The sequence below is a fragment of the Paramormyrops kingsleyae genome, chromosome 13 (genome assembly GCF_048594095.1).
Source record: "Paramormyrops kingsleyae isolate MSU_618 chromosome 13, PKINGS_0.4, whole genome shotgun sequence".
Lineage (NCBI taxonomy): Eukaryota > Metazoa > Chordata > Actinopteri > Osteoglossiformes > Mormyridae > Paramormyrops > Paramormyrops kingsleyae.
The window spans coordinates 11,742,204-11,765,110 of NC_132809.1; the positions used below are offsets into that span (position 1 = coordinate 11,742,204).

Below are 22,907 nucleotides of genomic sequence, written 5' to 3' on the forward strand. Positions count from 1 at the left end.
GGGGGCTAGAAATCCTAAAATGATTGCGATTAAAGACGACCGTCAATCCGTAACGCTGGTGGATTTAAAAGGTTGATATGGCACAGCACGCTTTTTTGTATGAACAGAGCAGGGATTCCTTATGCCGCATGCCTCTGCCCGCTACTTACGCTGCCTTAACTAGTCCTGCCGCGGCTTCTGCGGTAAGCTGGTCGGAAGTCGAGATACAAGGGAGTCCCCCCCCCTCTAGCCCCTAGTCTGCTCCTATCCTGCATGACTACCTCCCCCGGTGCTGTCCCACCATCTGCCTGCATTGTGTGAAGGTGCACTGGCCAGTGCTGACCAGAGGAAGACGGGCTTCCCCCTTGGGTCTGGTTCGTCGGAAGGTCTTCTTCTTTGCCATAGCCATTGCAGGCTTACTCTTCGAGGACCTCAAGTCCAGGATACAGTGAACTTTCTGATAATGGTCTTTGTCAGAAGCGGTATATAGGTTTAAACAAAAACTGATTTCAATTTAAGCGAATGTCCATGTATTGAATTGCGTTGCAAGATGAAATACTGTAGATATAATCATCTTCCAGTTAATGCCCAAAGTCAGTTAGCATTACATGACACAATTTTATGAGCAAAAACTATTACCCTTAAAAAGAACGGGGATGAAACGGAGGGATGTGAACAAAGAAGATTAAAATATCAGAAACTGGACAACAACAACCAGAAAAAAAATATATAGCGCATCACAGGATATACAGTTTTCACCTCGCCATCGTTGCCTGCTTAATATTTGTAAAGGTATCTGTGGTGGCTGCACTTGAATCGAAAATTAATCTAAATGCGTACTAAATGCTATATATCAATGACAGCGCTGCTGTAGAACTGCGGCGAGCACAGTCCATTGAATAATTTCGTATATGTTGCCATCTTGCGGATGATGTAAAAACTGCACTTCTTTATTTAAATGCTTGACTCGAAATATTTTCTTCCACTGTCGAATTATGTCAATTACTGCATGTATCTCACGCAGTTTCACGTATATAATTATTTTTAACAGGAACTCGTATATCAGTTTCAGTACATACAGTTTGAACAATTCAAACACATCTTTAAAAAGGAGGGCCAGGAAAAGGATCAGCGTAGTTGATGTATTTCTCGACTGAACTTTACAATTCACTTTATTCTGCTTTGAAACTATTGCGTATTATAACGAGGGAGCAGCTAGACATTCTGGGCCCCTTCACAAAATGTCACCTTTCCCGCCCCCCTTACAGTATATAATTTTATAATTTTACGTATTGCAGGGCTCATGTGGAGTGCTGAACCCCCCCCCCCTCCCTGAATCTATCAGGGTATGCATGCCCCTCCGACAACCCCGATTAGAGCTGTGAGTTCGTTTACATCTGTAATCTATTTTGATGATTTTCGGACTCAACACTAGGTGGAACCGTTGCTTAAATGCTTTGTCACATTGGATCATTTTTCAATGCACAGTAAATCAATCTGTACAGTAATAGCATGGTTTATTTGAACTAACTTTTTGAATTATTTGAGACTATGTGATAACTGTAAACGTTTTGTTATAATGTAATATATTGGTTGTTTTCTTTCACATAATTCACAAGCTTAGCTGGGCTTACATGAACCAGGTCTATAAATGATTAGAAAACAAAGATGAATAAAAATTTTTATTTTATTATAACACTTTATTGTAATGCACATTGGAGCATAATGCACTTTATTATAATGCAATTATAATAAAACATTATCATGTTTAATGATAGTCACGTTTAACATTTTTATCAACAACTTTTATTCAGAATTAACAAAAATATTCAATGAAGGCACACAATAGCAGCACATTACAATCAAACTGTGAGTTATTATTAAAATGCAGTTGGCGGTGGATGTGAAAGTAATGGACCTAATTACGTGATTTACACAGCAGTGACGATTTGTGCATTTGACTCCGTATCAATGAGCTTTAATATTGTTGGTCAGCAAATTATTATCACATAAGAAAACTAAAAACAACCTCATTAAATCTTTAAAATGGATAGATACAACATATTGCAAATAAAACTGTCATAGTTCGTTTTCTGCCTATGTGAATTAATAAGGTATGTAGCTTGTTGCCACAGCAGAATGAAAAGAATTCCAATAAATCGCGATTAAGAATTCCGATAAATCGCGATTAAGAATTCCGATAAATCGCGATTAAGAATTCCTCATGCCGATTGTTCATCGGCATGGCAGCCGTTTCACTGAGCATTTTCGGTTCAATCTAGCTACTGCAGGGGGTGTGGGGCAAAGGACTCGATAGTAAATCAAATATTTATACCTCATTCACAAAAAGGCCAATTACATCTGACAGATAGGTAAACATAAAAATTGAGCTCAACGTCGTTGTACTCTTTCTGCTGTTCTTGGGATCTGAAGTACGCTAATAATTTAAAACTAAGATGTGACACAGAGATGTGATTAGGGAGCTTTAGTGAACAAAACAGGGCATTTCAAAGCCCATCAAAACAGCACCATTCGTCTGCAGCATTCTTCCCTCTGTTACCATGGTGATGTAAAAAAAAGTCCTTAAAGATCGTCAGATTGAGGTAAGCTTGAATGTGCAACGTATAAAACAGATTTATAAACAAAGCGTCTCTGACAATGACTCAGACATATCCACCTAAATAATACGTAATGCTGCCATTATGGAGTGGATACACATGGTAATTATGTACGTTTCAGCTGAGGGCAGACCGAGAAGCCAGGAGACAGCAGTTCTGAGTTACATTCCATGTCGATCTTCACATAATGAAAACATGGATTGATAAAATTGTAAAACATCTGCGATAAAATAAATTATTTCAAGAATAAGCATTGTGTTACACAGTGGTACCAAAAAGCCAGACGATCTATATCTTCCTTTTATTGTGGACAAGTCTAAAGTCTATGCATGCATTTTATTAAAATCTGTACAGTGATATTCAAAACGTTATTATAGAAATAATGAACAACTTAAGTAACAATTAACCAAACGTCTGCGCTGAAGTTCTATCTATCGTATTGTATTACACCAAATTCTTCATCTCTTCATTTTGTACTATATTTGCAAATAACACTACATAAGGAAACTAGCTACATAAATATTTTATTTTCGGATTTATTTTTGACATACCAATGTCACTACAAAAAAAAAAACACTTCATTATGCATTTACTCAATATCTGACAGTGTTTTTGGTGCATTTCCATATAATACGACATATGGAATCAAATATCTTACTTTGAAACATCACAGGTGATTCTCTGTTTACTATTTTGAAATATTTGTATGATAACAATAAAGAAAAAGAGCAATTGTCTTTACACAAACATAATCTTGTGTATATAACAGTTCTACCTATTCCATTTTCCATTCAAATCAACAGACAGATGTATATTTAAACTTTGAATACCGTGTACATTGTTTGTACACCTGAGTAATCAGCTGAACTTTAGAGAAAAATTGATATAGATTTTATGGATATGAGTTGGGGGGGTGGGGTGGATTTCACTCTAGTAAATGCTAGTTAATGGGTGTCTTTAAAGCTTTATGCACCAGTGAGGAATATACTAAGTCAGGAAGAAGATGGGATGGAACATAAAGAACAACTGAGTGATGCTGACTGGACGGTGGGGATGAACCAGATAGTGTGGTGAGGAGGATATTGAGGGGTGGTGGGTGAGGGAGTGAAGCTTTGGGAAGTTTTGGGAATGACTTGACCAACTAATGGAAACATCTCAATTATATCATAGCACCTGATGTCTCGTTGTCCCTACAGAGTGCTAGGATTATCAGTTCACTTTGTCCACAATTTCCATTCCTTCAATTGAAACATAATATTTCTGGGCCCTGATATTCAGTTCTTGTGCATCCTTTCTGCAGGGAATTGATTAAATGCTTATCTATCTATAGATGAAGCTTCTCAATCATTCATCCATCCATCCATCCATCCATTTTATACCAACTCATCTTGGTCTGGGTTACAGGGGGACTACAGCTTACCCAAAGCAGCATCCAATGCCACGCAGAGACCAGTCACCACTCAACCATTAGAAATCCATCGTATTATCACTTATCTCAAAATCAGCGTTTTTGTATTAGTATGAAGTCCATTATGTATATTATACTGACACACTATGAACAAATTATTATTATTAATAATAATAATAATAATAATTAATAACAAATTTGGTATGTCAATAGGGAGTTCTGGATTACTCCAGCTATGTAAGTGACAGTCCTACTTTTGTGTTTGTGGAATTTGCATCAAATTCTAATGTTGAAAGAGGTCATTTAACTCACGTTGCTAATAACGTATGAGTAACCAATCAGAGATTCACATGGAAATTATACTGAAGACAGATATGCAGCAAGATCCTAGCCTCAACACACATCCACAGCAGGATTTTAAGCACCAGGTTTTAGTTTAATTTGCTGTCTCTGTATCAATGGTTACTACGTCAGTTAGATCCATAGATGGGCAGTAAATATGGTAGTTCTTTGGTGACGTATGTGACTGATACTTCCTGTACAAAGTTCCAAAGAGCCGTGTGAACAACAATCTTGTAATCAATGACTGTGAAGTCAAAAAAACCATAAGAACCAGAAATAGGACCTCCCCCCGCAGCAGTAGTTAACAGTGTGAGATGACAGTATGAATGAAAGCAGAGTAATATACAGTGTGCCGGTATTTTGATTCCTAAAAAAAAAAAAAAACTTGAAATGCAGCATATTGGGTTTTCAAAAACCCAGTGGAAAAAAACAGTGGGAAACAGCATCGATATATGCAGACACAAGTACAGTTTTAGTCCTTAAAGAGAACTTGCCTTGTCTGGTCTGAAGAATCCAATGGCGTCTACTCACTTGAGTGCTTGTAGGCGCTACCAGACGACAGAAACATTATCAGTAACACCCTCCTTTATTGTTCCCTGGGAAATGTTGGCCCAAAATGACCACCTCAAGCTTTTGCTCCTTCTACTTTCAGATTGACTGGAAATCAGGAAGAGACATTTGAATGGACCTTGACCAACGGTACAATCTTCCAAATCCACCACCCCTGTCAGGTGCAATGGAGAGATTCACACAGATTAAGGCCGTCGTGTATAAAATATGTGTGCTTGAGGAACTGCCTTCAGGGCCACCTAGCTGCCTGATCTCTATACTGGACAAGGTAAGGGATATCTCACATAAACCACGGCAACTCAGTGTCTGCATCGGAACTGGCATCATTCATCATTGTTTAATTCAATCTGAAATCAATAGCAATAACATATTCGTTAATTGCATTATTGGTAGTACTGACAATGTGTATTGGCAAGAACATAAAAAAAATATTCCACATTGTTCTCTATTCCGATTGTAGCTATGTCTTACTTTTCTATTGCAGTTCTTTTGCTGGGAGGTAGTCATGGTGACACCGAAGCGCTCATCTCCTATACAGATGCCTAATCGCATCACCAAGAGGCCAAAGCAACTTAATGAGGCTCTGAGGATCACTACCCTGTGCTTCCTGAGCAAAACTACAAAGCTGGCTTTAGTGAGACCTTCCAAGATCGCCATGACATACAGTAGGTCATTTGCAGGGAAGCTCGTATGGATTTGCATCCCCCCTATAGGGCTTCCCATATTATCCTGTCCATCCATACTTCTTATGTGGTGCTAGATTACCGGAGCCTGAGGCTTATGTTATGCAGCGTGCAACCTGGACAGGCTGCAAGTCCAACACAAGGCATATTTACTTACACTATGGCTAATTTCTTGGAACCAGTTTGCATAAGCAAATGATTTTAGAGTAATCCTATGCAATTACAGAAAGAAGATGCAAACTCCAAGCACACAGTGCTAAGGGCGATATTTGAACACCCAGGCCCGGAGGGGTGAGGATAGCGTGCCGCCCTTATAACTAATTATTATAGAGCTCAAAGTCTAGACCAATCAAAATTCATGCCTTGTGTTATGTGAACGTCAACCCTTCGTATTCCATCAAATAAGAATTTCTGACAGTAGATAATGAAACATGATGCACATATTCAGTTGAGAGGTTTTTTTTCCAGGGCTGCCGGTTGCAGAAGCTATTTTGACCTGAAATTTGGGCCATGAGGACTTTCCATAAGGAGGATCTCATCTCCAGCTGAGACCCTAGGCACTGAGTCTCAGAGATGATTGTTCTGAGAAGTACTTCCTCCCATCAACTTGGTGGCGCATTCTGATGATCTTCAGAACTAGATGAATATAGATGTGTTTGTAATCGTAGTTTGCCTTAATGACCATGTTTGTGGTGCTGTGAGTTCACTGCTGCAACAGCAGGTCAGGGCGTCTCTCCCCTGTCAATTCTTCAGTCCAGACTATGGTAAAGCTTTAAAGTATTCTAGTTCCAAGTCTCTGTAGAAATCATTAAAATCAATAAAATTTACTTCTGGTCATTTTCAGCAAACAGTTCAACTGAAAGTTATGGAAAAAGTCAGGTGAAGAGAAATACTCACCCATTTTGTCTTTACAGTCTCATATAAAGCATCAGGATCCAGTACATTGGTGAACATTATGGACCACAAATGGGACTGCAGCCATACAGACTGGTGAAGAATTTCTTCATTGACAGCTGAAGCACAGGGTTAAAATGTGACTCAGACTCAATGCCAGGAACTGACCCTGCAGACTCAATGTGCTTGAATGAGAAGTGGCACAATTACTCAAACTCACAGTTGGTAATTACTGACTGACTAATTCTGCAGCGAGAACACCTTCACAATGGACATGCCCTGATGCTGTACAGACAGAGCACAGACGGACAGGAAGATATCCAGACTCGTGAATCACTGAGTTCAAATGAGCTGAGAGGCTGGAAGAGGAGAATCCTTGTAAGGTGAGTCTTGTCTTTTGTTAATAAAGCAGATATTCCTCCTTTAAGTTTTGGGGTTTGTCTTTGGGGAAGATGATATTAGCTGCCTATTCCTCAGCAGAACAGAACAATTGTCTCTCATAGAGACTGAGAACATGGTGCACGAACTGATACTGCTCAGGAGTCTGGATCATGCCTCCCCTGAAAGCAAAACACATGGTGATTTTAGACACAGCAGGGCCATGGAAGTACTGTAGGAATATGTTGAAGGTCTCACCAACCCCACTGGATGTCTCACCTATCCAAGCGAAGCTGACAAGTGGTCTTCAGAATGTCCACCATCCCTTCATTCAGCAGTTGCTTGCAGAGGATGGTGGTGGCGATGAAGCATCCAGTACGACCGATTCCTGCGCTGTGGACACAATTGTAAGATGATCTAGACAATAAACTACTGAAGAATATGACTCCTCCTATATGGATGAAGGTCGATGGGAGAAGATCAGCCACATTGTCAAAAAGACAACAAGTGATGTTACCTCGGGGCGGCATGGTGGTGCAGTGGTTAGCACTGTTACCTGGGACCCTGGTTTGAGTCTCTGCCTGGGTCACATGTGTGTGGAGTTTGCATATTGTCATTGTGGGGTTTCCTCTGGGTACTCTGGTTTCTCCCCACAGTCCAAAGACATGCTGAGGCTAATTGGAGTAATTAAATAGCCCATAGGTGTGCCTGTGTGAGTGAATGGTGTGTGAGTGGCCCTGTGATGGTATCCCCCCCCCCCCCCCCCCATCCTAGGTTGTTCCCCACCTTGTGCCCATAGCTTCCAGGATAGGTTCTGGACCCCTGCAACCCAAAAAAGGATAAGTGGTTTGGAAAATGGGTGATGTTACCTATTTCAAATTGCTGTCTTTACTGACAAACAGTAAATTTACTGAATAATGTTTGGGATAATTCTTCACCATAATCTTTGTGTTGTCTATAGTCACTTTAATCATTTTCACCTTCTCATTAGTATTAAGGATAAATTGAAAGAGTAGAGGACATACTGTTAATGAAAAATTGCAGCGAGTGAGTTTCATTATTTCAAATAATATGGTTACATATTTTTCACCCATAAGATGGTGGTGATTATCATCATATCCAGTAACTTCTTCATAATAGGTACCGTAATTATTCTTTATGTTATTTAGAATCTGCTTGAATATTTTGAATCATCTGAAATTTCACAGCTTATGTACCTTAAGTAACTTTATGTAGCATGGTCTCTGTACCAACTAGAGTTGCTTTTGTACTTATACATTATATTCAAGGATTGACATAACTGGCACGCAAGTACGCATTCACCTTCAAAAACGATACGTGCTGCAATCGTGAATGCGTACGTATTTTATGTGCATTTGGCAAGAAATTCTTGTGCATTTTATCCTTTATATGCTAATTCGTACTTCATTTGCGGTATAGAGGTTAAAATGCACAGTAATTTCTTGCCATATCGGCGCAAATGCACATAAAATACGTACGTATTTGCGCTGTTACATTAATCAATTGCTGCACGTATCGTTTTTAAAGGTGCTTGCGTACCAGTTATGTCAATCCATGATTATATTTTATAAAATTCTGATTCCCTTGAATTTAGAGATTTTGAAAATTAGACAAAGAGATTACCAAATTGTACCAAACCGGACTATTTAAAGTTAACAACTAATCTTCCATCTACTTTCTGTAACTGTGTGCCCTACTCAAGGTCTTGGGAGCCTATGCTGGAAGCTCTGTGCACAAGGGAACTCAGGAGGAGGTGCAGGGTGCACTGACACTCACCATTCCCACCTACAGGCAATTTACCAACTCCAGTTAGCATCAGCATGTTTTGGAATGTGGGTGGAAACTGGAGTACCAGGAGGAAACGCCATGACAACACAGGGAGAACATGCAAACTGCACACGCATGGAACTCTGGCAGAGACTTGAACCCAAGTCCCAGTGGGAAGAGGCAAGAGTACTAACCACTGCACCACCACACCACCCTGTTGGTTAGTGTTAGATTATAAATTATGGATTAAGTATCTGGAGTACATGAAAGGTTTGCAAGAATTAGGCAGCCTAAATATTAGATGGTTTACGTCCACAGCAAACAAAGTATGAGGGCAGCTGGCGGACTTGAGTAGGTGGAGATAGTCAACTGAGACATTCTACTTGTGCAATTAAAGCACAGCCTTCTGGTGGTGGGGGAGAGGGAGGTCAAAGGGGGCTTCGGCCCACCAGCTGAGATGCACTCGGAGAGCCCCGCAGGTGTGTCTGCCCTCACGGCACGGACCACGGGACCGATGGCGATGGACATTGCTCCCACCCACAAACTCCCATTCAAACACACCCCCACATCGTAGCTTGTGCCTGCCTTGCGGACAATGGGAACGGAAGGTCACTTAGGGCTTCGTGCTGCAGTTTTTTTCAATATTGCTTCAGTCTGATGTTAGCGGGGGTGTTTATATAGCTATGACAACATTATCTTGGAGGCATATTTCAGTTCAGGTGCTCCTATTGTTGCCTGTTTGCACAGGTTATTGTCTTTCAGTGCTCCCTGGCAACACTTTCATATATAAGTTGCTTTCCATGCGGTAAGTGGATGTTTAGAAGTAAAATGTCTTGCATGGACTGCAAAAATGGAATTGAGAAGAACCTGCAGTGGACGATGATGGGGCCGCTGTCGGGGGGGGCCTGTTGCCGCGCCTTCTCCACTTTCTCCACCAGCTCCAGCAGTGGCGGGGCCTTGTCTGGAGTCTTCTGGTCGGGCCAAGACGTATACCAGTAGTGCCTGAGACTGCGCACCTCGTCATTGCACTGCGCAACAGACAGTCGCAAGCATGCATTCATGCACGTGTGAGTGAAGCGCAGATATGCAGCACAAGATCTGGGCAGGTGTTCAAAATAAAATACAGACGTAGAGGTGAAGCACGGGGAGACAGTGCTAGTGTGGAAAAACTGCTAGTGAGGTGTATGGTTATTTGGATCGATAACGGTTTCTTCATTTACATCTGTAGCTGTGTTGCCTAGGGCTTTGGTTACCATGACACCAAGGCAACCACAGTGAAAGAGTGAGAGAGTTCTGGATTGTCTGCATGTATCTTTTCTCTGCTAGCACAAGCTGCCCCGTCTTGCTCTTTGCTAATAGATATTGTGCCCACCTTAAGGGAGAAGATCCTCAGTCTGTAATCGTTGGCCTGTATCACCTGAGTGATGGTGATTTCAATCCCTTCGTAGGTCACACTGTCCTCTGGCCAGTATTCTGTACATTTCTGAACAGACATGTTACGTTGATGACAAATCCGGTGGTAGCAAAACGAAAAGGTATTGAGACACAAAAAGGGTATGAAACTTATTGAATAAATTCATTAGATAATGTACCTAAATTGATTGAACTATGTTGTTGACGTGATATGCTATGATAATACATTAATGAATACTGACATATGCTGAAATTAATAACATGGTAACATGTAATCAAGTTTCTCTGTTGATTGATTGTATAGATTCTTTATAGAATTTAGGATTTATAGAAAGTTTATGGCCCCATGACCCCCACCAGAAAAGATGAATGGAAGGTGGGTGGATGAGCCTTAAAAATGAATGGTGCTAAAGCTGATAGTGAGAGGACACTCTTAGGCTGTTCCTCAATATGCAGACCTGACCGTGCTTGTGTTCTCACAAACCCGTTTTATGTCATCTTCCATTGCCAAAGACCAGTTCCGATACTGAGAACACAAGTAGAGAGGATAGCAAAAATCCCCAGATGTCTTTCTTGCCTCACCCCAAATATCAGGGATACATCGGTTGCATCCTCTCCAAATGTGAACAATCCCATGATTCATTGCATCCCAAGTTCGTTCTTGGGAAGCAAGTTAGCAAGACCACTCTAGCCAAGACCACAGTACGGTCTTTGCATTCTTGGTATTGAGAAACACTCCATTGTCCATCCAAGATGGTTAAAACAATACGGTGTATGTATGACAGAGTTTGACTAGCCCTGGTCCTGTGCAACACAAATCAATGCTGTTCTTCTGCCTCTCATTAATACTGACAATGCCTAGGGACCCACCTCATTCTTCTCCTCAACGTTGGTGATCATAACGATGATGGGCGAGTGCTCCTGCCAAACCATCTTCCAGAAGTCACTGACGGTGTTCACTGTGGGGCCCTGGGTGGCGACGTAGGTCCTCTCCTCCCCTCCATAACCCTGCACACAGCGATTCATTCATCAGACCTCCACCGGGGCCTCCCACACGAGCCAGTCGGGCCCTCCAGGGGTCTGTGCAGTTGCATACTGCCCCAATGCAAATGCAGTGACTATACTGGACTGCACTGATAAACATAAATGAAGCAGAGAGAACTCAAAGTTAGAAAAATACCCACTTTCAGATAATTAGCGTTGATGTAGGTGCTGAGGAAGTCATCTTCTTCTGTGGCTTTAAGGCAAACTCTGCTGTGCTTATCTGAAACATAGCACATGTCGCTCAAACAGGATCATATAGGCAAGCATTTTACCTCCTTCATTCATGTCTATCCAGGTCTAGCAGGACAATAACACTCACTTGGGAGGATGGTTTTGTAACGGTTCTTTCTCACAATTCCTGGGTAGCTGTATTCCTTGGGATCCACAAAGTTCATGGGAGTCTCCTGCAAGTGGCAGGCAAGCTGAGTTTGCAGCGATTACATTGCTCATGCTTTTCTGTCCCCCGGCATCGCCCTGGTGTAGCCTTGTCTGGCACGGGGGTGGTCAGTACCGGCTGTACAAAGTTGCGAATCTGAGCAGAAAACTCACAAAGAACTCGGCCTGTAGGGCAGCGTCGTCCAGGGCACGGCTGTGCAGCTGGCTGGCAGTGAGAACATTAGAGGCCTTTTGGAGATATTCTCGCGCGGACTGCTCCCCCGGCGACAGGAGTGCCCCGTAGGGCTCAGTGCAGCCTGGAGTGCACATGTCCAGGGTCAGAGATACGTTGGAGCCCCTCCTAACAGAAGACAACGTTCAGCCTTAGTATTAGACAGTGAGCAGGGCAAATATTTCACCTGATCATCCTGCTAAAAACATGTAAACCTTCACTAAAATAACACAACGTTACAAGGCTATGAGAGAAAGCTATTGCACCCTAAGGAACACAATCAACTCAATTTGCGCTGCTGAAAATATCTGATATTAAAATGTAAAGCTGTAAGCTATGTAAGCTGCTTTGGACAGAAGTATCTGACCTGCGATTGATATGGTGTTACAGTGTATATGCAGTCAAAACTGGTGCTTCACCTCTCCTGCAGCCCCACTGGCTTCACTGTGAGGGTGCCTGGGTCAGTCTCTGCCTTTATGTCCATGAAGGATTCAAATATTGGCGTCTCAGGGACAGGGTCCAGGTCGAAGAGGTCTTCCTGCTTAGTGTCGGTCCACTCGGAGTAAGTGAAGGAGGGCTGACGGCTCATGGACTGGCGCCGGCTGTTGGGGACAGTGGGGAGGCTGCCAGGGAACAGGGCTTTCAGACAGTAGTGGATCTGCGGAGGAAGAGTATTCAGAAGGTTTTTAGGTCAAGTCCCACATGTATCCTTTTGATCGAACTATTAATACAAAAAGTTACAAATGCTGTTTAAATTGTAATCATATTCAGTTCACATTACCTGATAAGCAACCAAAATGAGTACATTAATACAAACGTATGGTATGAAATCTATAAAATGGGTAGTTATAATTCGAACTATAGATTTGATATCTTCTTGGTCGACTTTGCCATTTCTGATCTTATGCATGATTTTTCTCACCCACCCCAATGCCCAAGATGGCAATGCCAAGGAAGAGGGTAGCCAGCAGGGGGCATATGCTCTCTATCCTCCAGAGGTCCATCCACAGGGAATGGGACATCTAAACAGAAGGAGGGAAAGAACAGTAAAATGGCCGTGTCCGTGCATGGCGATACATTGTTCTCTGTTGAGGTGTTAAATGAAAAGCTGCTCAGATGCTGAACATTTTGTCACACACGTGTTGTATGTTGGGTTACAATGCTAAGCACTGATATCACAACCAGGACAGTTTCTGTACCTCTTCTTCCGTTGAGCTGTATGCCCCCAGTGATGATAGCAGGTACTGCATGAGGTCAAGGACCTTGTGCGCAGCAGGGAAAGCGTTGTATCCATTCATCATATACAGGATCCAGACTCCCTATTCAGGGTGCCAAGAAAATATTGATAACTCGTGTCTAATGGCGGGTTAAAGGAACACTAATGCCAAGAGGAAGCTCATGGGAGTTTTACTTAAACAAAAATGTTCTGAGGGCAGAAAGAAAATGATTGGTTCAAAGAGATACCCAATCAGATTCTAGAGGAGGAGCGTCCAAACAACTAAAGGAGGTGGGACCAACCAATCCAATGTCACATCCTCTACAATCTGACTGGTTACCTCTCTGAACCAATCATATTTCTTCATGACCTCTAAACATTTTTGTGTAAGTAAAACTCCCACATGCTAAGAGGAACATCTAACATATGCAAAGTGATAAGCACTAAATGTAAATGGAAGTGTTAAATCATGTAAATGTTAGAAATCAATCTTGAATAAGATTTTCTGATTGAAATAGATAACAGAACAATCATTTTCATAAAATTTCCCCATTTCCATGAGGATGCCAGCCCAGCATAGAGATGAGGAATGGTATTCTGGTCTTGTTATGGTCATGCAGGAGTTTTTTCTAATCCAAACCGGTTGGTTTGGTATTCCTTACGGTGATCTGGGATAAGACACAGAGCCAAAGGAAGAAGCCAGCTCTGAAGGCTGCCCTCCACCTCCTCATCCACCATCGCTCCCAGCCGCAGGCTTCCTGCAGAAGATTCTGGGATGCCTCCTGGCCTCTGTCCCTCTCCTCCTGGGTGTCCTCTGGGAAGTGTGGCCTCATGGCAGCGGACTGAGTCATCGCTGCACGGCAGCAGTGTACCTTATGACCAACCCACAACAAGAACCACAGGTGGGAAATTTCAGAGGACACGGTAATTTGTCCAAACTGAAGTGCAGCCGACAATATCAACCTCCATTGTGTTACTGTTAATCTGGCACTTTGATCCACAACTACCCAGATCGGTTTTTCCTGAAGCAGTTCAAGTCAGGCATCACATTCCAGAAGACAACACAAGGGTCACCCTTAGAATATGAACCTGAAATCTTTTGGCTAAATTAACTATTACCTTTTATTATGGTTATAATGTTATCACTGGAATCCTCTTGACTGCTATAACCTGCCCTATAATAAAAGGGGATATATATATATATATATATATATATATATATATATATATATATAACAGGGACGGATTATGGGTTGTGTGGGCCCCTGGGCAAAACGTTCGCGAGGGTGCCCCCCCCCCCCCCCCCCCACCACCACCACCACCACCAGCACCACCACCACCACCAGCACCACCACCACAATTCAAGGGCCCATGGCAGCCAAACACCCTCCCTCCATGTTTCCATCAGAGGCCCTATAGGGTCAGGGGCCCTTGTAGGCAGAGGATCAAAGAATGTAGGCCCTCTAAAATAGACAAATGAAAATACATTGTTGATAAGCGTTGCAAATTGTTTTGGGCTAGGGGCCCCACGGGCCCCTTGCACCCCAAGGGCCCCTGGGCAGCGGCCCCGCTGGCCCGGTCCGCAATCCGTCCCTGATGTATATATATAGGGCTGTCAAAATTAATGGGTTAACGTGGATTAATCCATCATCATGATTAATCTGATTAAAATTTTTGACGCAATTAACCCATCTGCAGCGCAGAATGACTCAAAATTCCTGAAATGTCTCTGTCAACCCATTTCGGGCAGTTTTGGTGCGTTCCATTTGCCCTGGGAACTAGTATTCCGAGTCGGATTCCAGTTTTGAAGCTGGAAGTGACGACATGCATGCTCCTGTTTCTCGGAGATCCAAGAAATATCTCGGAGCAGCACAGAGGATCCCGAGTTCAGAATCCAAGGTGGCTGCGCCGTTTATCAACAGAAGGGAAAGTTGTAGTTTTATACTGTTTAAGCACTACTTCTCATTTGTGGCTCATAAAATTGGTTGCACACACTATACCGTCCAACTTATCTGTGGACGTGTTGCTACATAGTTTTATATGTAAATCACCACGTGTAATGTGTTATGAACTGATATTGCTAACAATGGCAATTAACCGAGCTAGAATTAGATTTCATGATTAGTCGGATTATTTGTCGGATTTACGGTAGTTCGGGCTAATTGTAAGCGATTGAACATAAAGACCATTTAAACAGAGGTACCTTAAATCCCACAAGTTGTCCGGCTTCAAGTTGTCCGGTTCATAGTATTGCACTTCTGAAGTTGAATTTGTTCAATAAACATGTTAAGTGCATATATATTCCCTTTTTTCCTGAGTCTGTTTGCTCTTACAAAATGAAATGCGATTCATATAGATTCAAAATTAATGATATTTAATCGTGATTAATCTAAATTAATCCACAGCAACCCTGTGATTAATCTGATTAAAAATTTTTATCGTTTGACAGCACTAATATATATATATATGTATATGAATATATATATATGTATGTACAGTATAGAGAGAGAGAGAGAGAGAGAACGGAAAGGGGCAGTTGATTGTATTGGAATGAGTAAAATCAGAGCAGAGTGAACAAAGACAAGACCAAGGGATTTATGGACAGGCAAACAGGAATTGTTCTTCATGAAAAGGGGAACAAAGGAAGGGGTGTTTGGATTGGCACGAGCCACAGTCAGGAGGAGGTGAACTTGAGGGGGGACATTCCAGTAATGGGCTGGGGTGGATCTCTGGAAGCCTGTGATTGTGAGGACTACAGTTGGGCGTAGGGTCAGGGGCCGTGGGGGTTAATGCGAGGCCACCTCAGCCACCCCACACCCATCTTGGGGCTGGTTGAGTTCCTTCCACACATTAACGGCAGGAAGCCAAAAATTAGGCTTTCAAGTAGCGTCCACCCTGAGCTCTCAAAGCCCTGAAGTGAAGGAGGACCAACTTGCAAGTTTATAACATCCTACAGGTCAAGAGTGAGAGCAGCCATGAGACATTATTAATAAAGCCCAGCCAAAAACTGCTGTTCATTGGACACATTGCTCATCTTCATTGATTGTCTCAATGTATCTTAGTGTTTTGGTATTAACAGTATTTTGTTAGAAAACTTGGTAACGCTTTACTTAATGCACTATAATGCATTATAGATACATCATAGTACATAAGAACATAGCTAGAAATATTTACAGGTATAAAAAGGCATAACACATTGTAGTCATATGTATTTTGCATTATGAATGCTTTATGAAGCTCTCGTTTATAATGCATTATTGATACCTTCATAATGCATTGTAAAGGTCAGTATAAGAATTAAGGATGCTTTGCACTGCCTTATTACAGATATGAATGATATGAATGATTTATGTAGCTCTCACTGCATAATAAACATGGCCATTTATTAATACCTATACTTGTGTTTATAATACTTAATGAATGCATCATGATGCATTATGAAGGTATGTTTAATGCATTGAAACGACCACTTTAACTAAAGTGTTACCGAAAACTCTGATTAAAGTATAAGGCATATCAACCACATACTGTGTAATAAACTGTATTTCCTTTAGAGTTTCACTTTTACTTTGGTGTTTTGATATCTTTGTGGGGCAGCATGGCGGTTTGCTTCACACCTACAGGGATGGGCGTGTGATTCCTGGTCCTGGTGGAGTTCACACGTTCACCCTAAGCTTCTGTGGGATTCCTCCAGGAACCATCGGAGTCTCCAGCCATCCAGAAACACGGTGGAGTGAATTCCTGTCTAAATTATCCACAGTGTGGGAAAGTGGATGCTAAGTCCTGCCTTGAAGTGAACTGACATCTCTTCCAAGATATCACCTGCTGTAACAAGATCCCTCAAGGACATGGGACCCATGGGCAGAGCGAACTGGAAACCAGAATGATAACCAAGAGTCATGGTCCGGAAGGGAAGGTTAGGTTGGAAAAGCAGAAGGTCGGACCTGAGGGAGGAGGGTAAGGCAGGAAACGGTGAATCGAGACCCACACCTGCACTGGGATGGGGTTGGAATCTACACTCACTGGGCAACAGGGTACATACACTTTTTAAACCACATATATAGAGCAAGGGGCACGCACGGAAAAGCAGGGATCAAAGACACTTCGCAATCGGACGTAGTCAACAATTCTTTGCACTGGGGAAGCTGGCTAGACCGGTTATATAGGACTGGCAATTAAACAACACTGAAACCACGATGAGGCACGTCTGTCAGTACTCCGGTGTGGGAGACCTGATGTGAGGGTGTGGAACCGGGGGACTGGGGTCCTACCTCTCCCCTGCCTTGTGTCTGGGGCTTCCTGGGATTAGAGTCCAGGTTCAGTGTGTTTCTGTATGGAATAAGTAGCGTAGAAAATGGAAGAATGGATGTCATTCTGATTATTCAAAACGGTAGAATGATTTCAATGCACGAGTGATTTGGCGTGAGCAGGATCTCTCCGATAATACTGTAGTGTTTTTCCACCCTATCTGTAACAGACAGGAAAGACCAGCTTGAGCAGGCAAGAAATATCTATGTCAGGAATGGGTAACTTGTAAAGAGGCTTGCGTAATGCTGTTCATTAGCAAGCATTCAGAATGGAAACAGATTCCTAACAGTCAGGAAAATTCAGTCAGGAAACTACACAATGTGTGAGTGTTACTTTTGTCTGCACTATCTAGAAAAGATTGACGTTATACTCTTTTACCTCTTGACCTTAGAGTTTAAAAGTAATATCTCCACATACTTCCTTTTGTGAGAGGCAGAATCATATCTGATCACTGTACTCCGGAGTAATTTTTATTTCTAAAGATTTCAGCTGGAATTTGAGTCCTAACCAGGATTTAAACTTTTTACAGGCTCTGTGCACTCCTGGATTGTGCCTCCTAACAGAGAAACATAGCCATGTGTTAAGTGACTGCCTACGTCCCCTTAGAGAGGAGCTCACAGGTTGTCAGACAAGGAGCTCAGACAAACTTGCCATCCCATGATATCAAACTGAGAGATATAGGGGATTAGCGATCTTCTATATACAGTATGTGTAGCCCATAGGAATATTCAGTTATATATATTTTTTCTTCCGTTCAGTTTACATGAAGCTGTGTAGCATGAAGCTGAGATTTACCCAAACCTGTAGCCCCGTTTTGTCAGTCAGGCAATGACTGTGATCTGACTGAGACTGTGCTGGTACCCCATCTGGAGAGGCAGGGGCAGGATTTTGAGAAGGGCGGGGGCAGAAGGAGGCTGGCAAAAGGGAGGAACCTGGCTTTGCAGAGCGCTGAGAAAGGTGCTGCTTTTGGCTCACTCAAATGAGTAATAACAGGGAATATTATTTTCGTGATGAGAGCTTGGCTTGTGCATCCTGTGTAAAGTGTTTTATTGATTGACCATATTACACGAACAGGTTAGTTTTGCTGGCTGCATAGTCACGGCCTAAGAGGACCCGGATAGCGCCTTGTGTTACCGGTGACACACAAAAGTTCCTGGGGTTTTGTGGGAGTTCATGGACAGGCCAGAGAACATTTTCTGTGTGGCTCTGCAGGTACCAGTCTGACGACAAGAAGGACTGGAGGGAACTAACAGTTTGCTTTGTTTTTTTTTTTTTGAGCAAAGCGGCCATTACGGTTTCTGTCTCAACGCACACAAGCTTAGATCAGATCTGCAACGTAAGAGCATTTTATTTTTCATCTTAGAATAGTCCAGAGTACTGAGTACAGAGTATTTCTTGAATGTTGTTATTGGATGTCCTTTTATTTATTCTGCCCAGAAAATTTTCCATTTGTCTTATCTGTCCTTAAATTGAAACACGTATGGGAAGATGTGAACTGGGCCCGTTCAGTTATATGCTAAAATTGTGTTATCTGTCATTGTAAGTTGCATGTATTGGGATTGTCTGTGACGCCAATTGGTATAGATGGTTAATGTTTATTACAGTCCGCTGTATATATGGAGTTTGGCCAAATGTTAATGCTACGGTGTGGTCTTTATGAACGGATGGCGAATTCATTCAAATAATGGCGAATGGTTAAAATACTAATTTCTTTTATGGTAAACATGCAACAGAAGAAGTCAGCAAAGGAAGAGCTCTGAGAGTGATGAAGCACACAAGCAAGTTCAGTCCCGCGGAGTGAGGAGGTGAGTAGGATTATACCACAGTGCCCGCTCTCCCTCCTGTCTATGGTACCAACCCGCCAAACTCCCCGATAATATCAAGGACGGGTTGCAGAAGGCAGCCAGGTGTTACAAGCATCACCGATGACTAACTCCCCCCAAGCTGCGCAGCCTTTTCACAAACAGCATGCGCTGACCCCACAAAGATCGAAGACTTTGAGTTGAGTTGAAGATGCCCAGTTGACTGCCCATCTTTTATGGTATGGATCAACCAAATTGTGGCATCACAGCGCTCAGGAGGAACGAGCGGCCAATCAGGGACTGGCTTTTAACACTCCCACATAGAAATATCCTTCGACACTTTTTCAATCAAGAGTCTTTTCAGAGTCTGCATCCATTCTTCTTGTTCATCTTTTATATATTATTTATTATTTACATAATTTATATATTATTGATCTGGAACAACTCCATGTTCTTTAAAAAAATCTGGTGTTAATCTGGTATAAAAAAATCTGGTTAAATCCTGGTGTAATCCTGGTTCTGATGGCAGGCTATAAGGCAGGTTGCTTCCAGGCTGAAATATTCTAAGACAGCAGTACACAAGAACAAGGTGAAACGTGAGACACTGGGAGCAACCAGAAACCAGCCAGGTAGAGAGCGGAAGCAACTTTCTAATGGCAGAAATGACAATTAACAATTAATTAAAATCTGACAGTGCCTCATAAATTGGAAGACGACCTCAAGTGACCTTCAAAAAGAATGGGAAACATTAAGTGCAAGTGTTAAGTGCACTGCTAGGACAGTTCATATCAGGCTTCTAGAAGCAGGGCTGAAGTCTCAACAAGCAAGGAAGAAGCCCTTCATTAATGAGAAGCAGGGAAGAGCCAGGTTGCAGTTTGCAAATATTATTATTCACAGATGCACACCTATAAATTGAAAAATGAGTCAAACAAAAATTGTGCTGTGGTCTCTTAATTTTTTCCAGAGCTGTATGTGTGTAGGGTGGTTGTAAATGTCTTTTTGCCCCTGCTGTATGCCCGCATCAGTATGTGAAAGTCTGCACTCTTGTCAGTGTGAATCTGTGACACACATGTTCAAGTGTGCAAACGCACTCACATTTGGATGCATCGCTGTCTCTGTTCAGGTCTTCCTGCTGTGTACGGCATGTGAATATGTCTGGGACATCTGGTATGTGTGTCTGCAGTCTGCATGCATTGATGTGTGTGCCTATGTATGGCCGGTTTCCAGTGTGTTTGGCTGCACAGGTACAACACTGATGGCTGGGCAACAACAGAGGGGCCATGCACTGAGAAAACAGCCCCTCCCCTTTTTGTCCACGGGGGGGTCTGCAGCTGGAATCATCACTACCCCCCTCACGCCCCCTTCGATGTCTGCCACCGTTACGCCACTTAAAAATGCAACACGTGGGATGCAGATGATAATTCTTCTGTCCGAAAGCTAAACGCAACTCAAAAGCTAAGGCTGAATGGTTGCATAATGAACTATTTATTCACCTGTTTAATAATTGATTATTGCAATAAATTTTTCACTTACCGTAAAACAGAAACTAGCCCCTCAGCAGAAGACGTCCTTTCTCGGCTCTCGCCTTGTGAAGACCTTGGTGAGGCGGGACCTCGTTTGCTCGCTTGTACTTCCTGACCTCTCTGTCTTGCTTGGTGAGTCTCTTATGTTCCCTCTCATCTGCCATTGCTTTCAGTCCATGTGTGTCTTTAGAATGTATGTTACCTCCTTACTTTGTGAAATTCTTCACATTTTTTTTTTAATTCTCTTTTCACTTATATCTGTTTTTGTATTTAAATTATTTTTTTTTTCCCTTCAGAAGAGTACTGGGGAGAAAGCAAGAATGACGTCCTGTAATAGTGAGTAGCCTCGCCAGAGGTACAGTTTCATTTAGCCTCCATTATCTCAATTGTCTGAATAGTCTGTGCCTTACATTATCTTTTCGGTTACAACAAACACCTGACTCAACGCGATTGGTTCTCCCTGCCGTCCTCTCGCAAAATACCTACCTGTTAGAGGGTCGGTGGCAGGTGTTAGATCACATGACCTACTGGCACCATTGGGGTGCTGTAGCTCTCCTTCAGTCTGGCTGCAGAAAGTCTCAGCGTTGTGGTAGGACTCCTGAGCGGGAGACGAAAAGGGACAAGACTCACACACTGCAATTTACCCCCGATGCCCCCAAAATTTCCATGCACTGCTTGTTAGAAAAGGAAAACCAAGAAAAAAAAATTATGCAGGCAATCGCAGTCCCAGTCAGTTCCAGATACGTTATGGTTTTCCAGGATTGTTTTTCAAGTATCTCCCTTGTTCCTACCAACACATGAAATTGTCAGGCAGCTGGATCTCAAAATATACAACTATACCTTTAATCACCTCCTTTATTTTTCCCCAGTTGCGCCGAGCAAAGGAATGAAGCTGTACGGCAGGCAAACTGACAAAGAGTGGCATCAAACGGATGAAGTCGCAGTTGCCGGAGCATCCTGATTGGAGGAGGCTGTTTACCGCCTGAGCTCATCCACCGTGGCACCTTCTCTCTCTCGGTTAACAATAGTCTAGGGGAGCCGATCGCTGCAAAGGTGGTTTGAAGTGATGACGTGAGAGAGGCTGGCGTTTTTGTAACCATGGCAACAAACGCACTCTCCCGCAAACATGGGCTCATTGAGTGGCACTCAGTCGCAGCCCTGGGAGTGTTTGCCTACAATGAAGCACAGGCTCCAAAGGAGGTACATGTGACGATGGCGGGCAACAGGATTTCTCCTTTATTCTACGTGAGATGAGGCAGAGATTAGCGGAATCTGACAAGCATGAAATGACACACAAAACGATTATTGATTATCTGATGACCAAAGTATTTTACAGATGATATCCCCAATATCTCAATCACCATGAGCTTGATCTATGGCATATGGAGCATAAATATATTGATAGGGGAAAACTTCACTGACCTTATATACCTTCTTCTATACAATAAATTTAGGGCTGTCAAAATTAATGGGTTAACGTGGATTAATCCATCATCATGATTAATCTGATTAAAATTTTTGACACAATTAACCCATCTGCAGCGCAGAATGACTCAAAATTCCTGAAATGTCTCTGTCAACCCATTTCGGGCAGTTTTGGTGCGTTCCATTTGCCCTGGGAACTAGTATTCCGAGTCGGATTCCAGTTTTGAAGCTGGAAGTGACGACATGCATGCTCCTGTTTCTCGGAGATCCAAGAAATATCTCGGAGCAGCACAGAGGATCCCGAGTTCAGAATCCAAGGTGGCTGCGCCGTTTATCAACAGAAGGGAAAGTTGTAGTTTTATACTGTTTAAGCACTACTTCTCATTTGTGGCTCATAAAATTGGTTGCACACACTATACCGTCCAACTTATCTGTGGACGTGTTGCTACATAGTTTTATATGTAAATCACCACGTGTAATGTGTTATGAACTGATATTGCTAACAATGGCAATTAACCGAGCTAGAATTAGATTTCATGATTAGTCGGATTATTTGTCGGATTTACGGTAGTTCGGGCTAATTGTAAGCGATTGAACATAAAGACCATTTAAACAGAGGTACCTTAAATCCCACAAGTTGTCCGGCTTCAAGTTGTCCGGTTCATAGTATTGCACTTCTGAAGTTGAATTTGTTCAATAAACATGTTAAGTGCATATATATTCCCTTTTTTCCTGAGTCTGTTTGCTCTTACAAAATGAAATGCGATTCATATAGATTCAAAATGAATGATATTTAATCGTGATTAATCTAAATTAATCCACAGCAACCCTGTGATTAATCTGATTAAAAATTTTAATCGTTTGACAGCACTAAATAAATTATATTTATACGGTGGCTCCCCGGGTTAC

At 42.3% G+C, this 22,907-nt stretch overlaps 1 protein-coding gene and 1 long non-coding RNA gene across 7 annotated transcripts; one reads left to right on the top strand and one right to left on the bottom strand.

Annotated features, from left to right (window-relative positions):
* Positions 1-1,648: 1,648 nt before the first annotated feature.
* On the bottom strand, positions 1,649-20,716 carry LOC111859517 (tyrosine-protein phosphatase non-receptor type 5-like). Of its 6 annotated transcripts, XR_002841838.2 has the most exons (15): positions 20,584-20,716; positions 13,603-13,812; positions 12,924-13,043; positions 12,651-12,746; positions 12,144-12,382; positions 11,667-11,853; positions 11,437-11,521; positions 11,258-11,337; positions 10,944-11,081; positions 10,033-10,143; positions 9,528-9,688; positions 7,152-7,265; positions 6,715-7,054; positions 6,498-6,613; positions 1,649-6,396 (listed from the first exon to the last, which is right to left on the bottom strand). XR_002841838.2 is itself a non-coding variant. In XM_023842272.2 (13 exons), exons 2-13 carry the CDS (start codon positions 13,789-13,791, stop codon positions 6,961-6,963), a joined length of 1,611 nt encoding a protein of 536 aa, XP_023698040.2. In that variant the 5' UTR covers positions 13,792-13,812; positions 20,584-20,716; the 3' UTR covers positions 1,649-6,960. The 6 variants fall into 6 exon arrangements, 3 of the variants coding, with proteins under 3 accessions (XP_023698040.2, XP_023698038.2, XP_072554302.1); XR_002841837.2 differs by having other exon boundaries at positions 1,649-6,613; XR_002841836.2 differs by having other exon boundaries at positions 6,498-7,054.
* Positions 18,516-20,997, top strand: LOC140578161 (uncharacterized). Its single transcript, XR_011982209.1, has 4 exons — positions 18,516-18,584; positions 18,982-19,053; positions 20,594-20,705; positions 20,870-20,997. It is a non-coding gene; the product is annotated as an uncharacterized lncRNA (long non-coding RNA).
* Positions 20,998-22,907: the final 1,910 nt, after the last annotated feature.

Bases quoted from the DNA above. Each gene is read 5' to 3' on its own strand.
- LOC111859517 (XM_023842270.2), bottom strand. From the start codon at position 13,791: ATGACTCAGTCCGCTGCCATGAGGCCACACTTCCCAGAGGACACCCAG. The intron at 12,383-12,650 runs GTGGGTGAGAAA...CTTCCTCCGCAG, and splicing joins TTGCCATCTTGGGCATTGGG to ATCCACTACTGTCTGAAAGC. The intron at 11,338-11,436 runs GTGAGTGTTATT...GCTATGTTTCAG, and splicing joins TTACAAAACCATCCTCCCAA to ATAAGCACAGCAGAGTTTGC.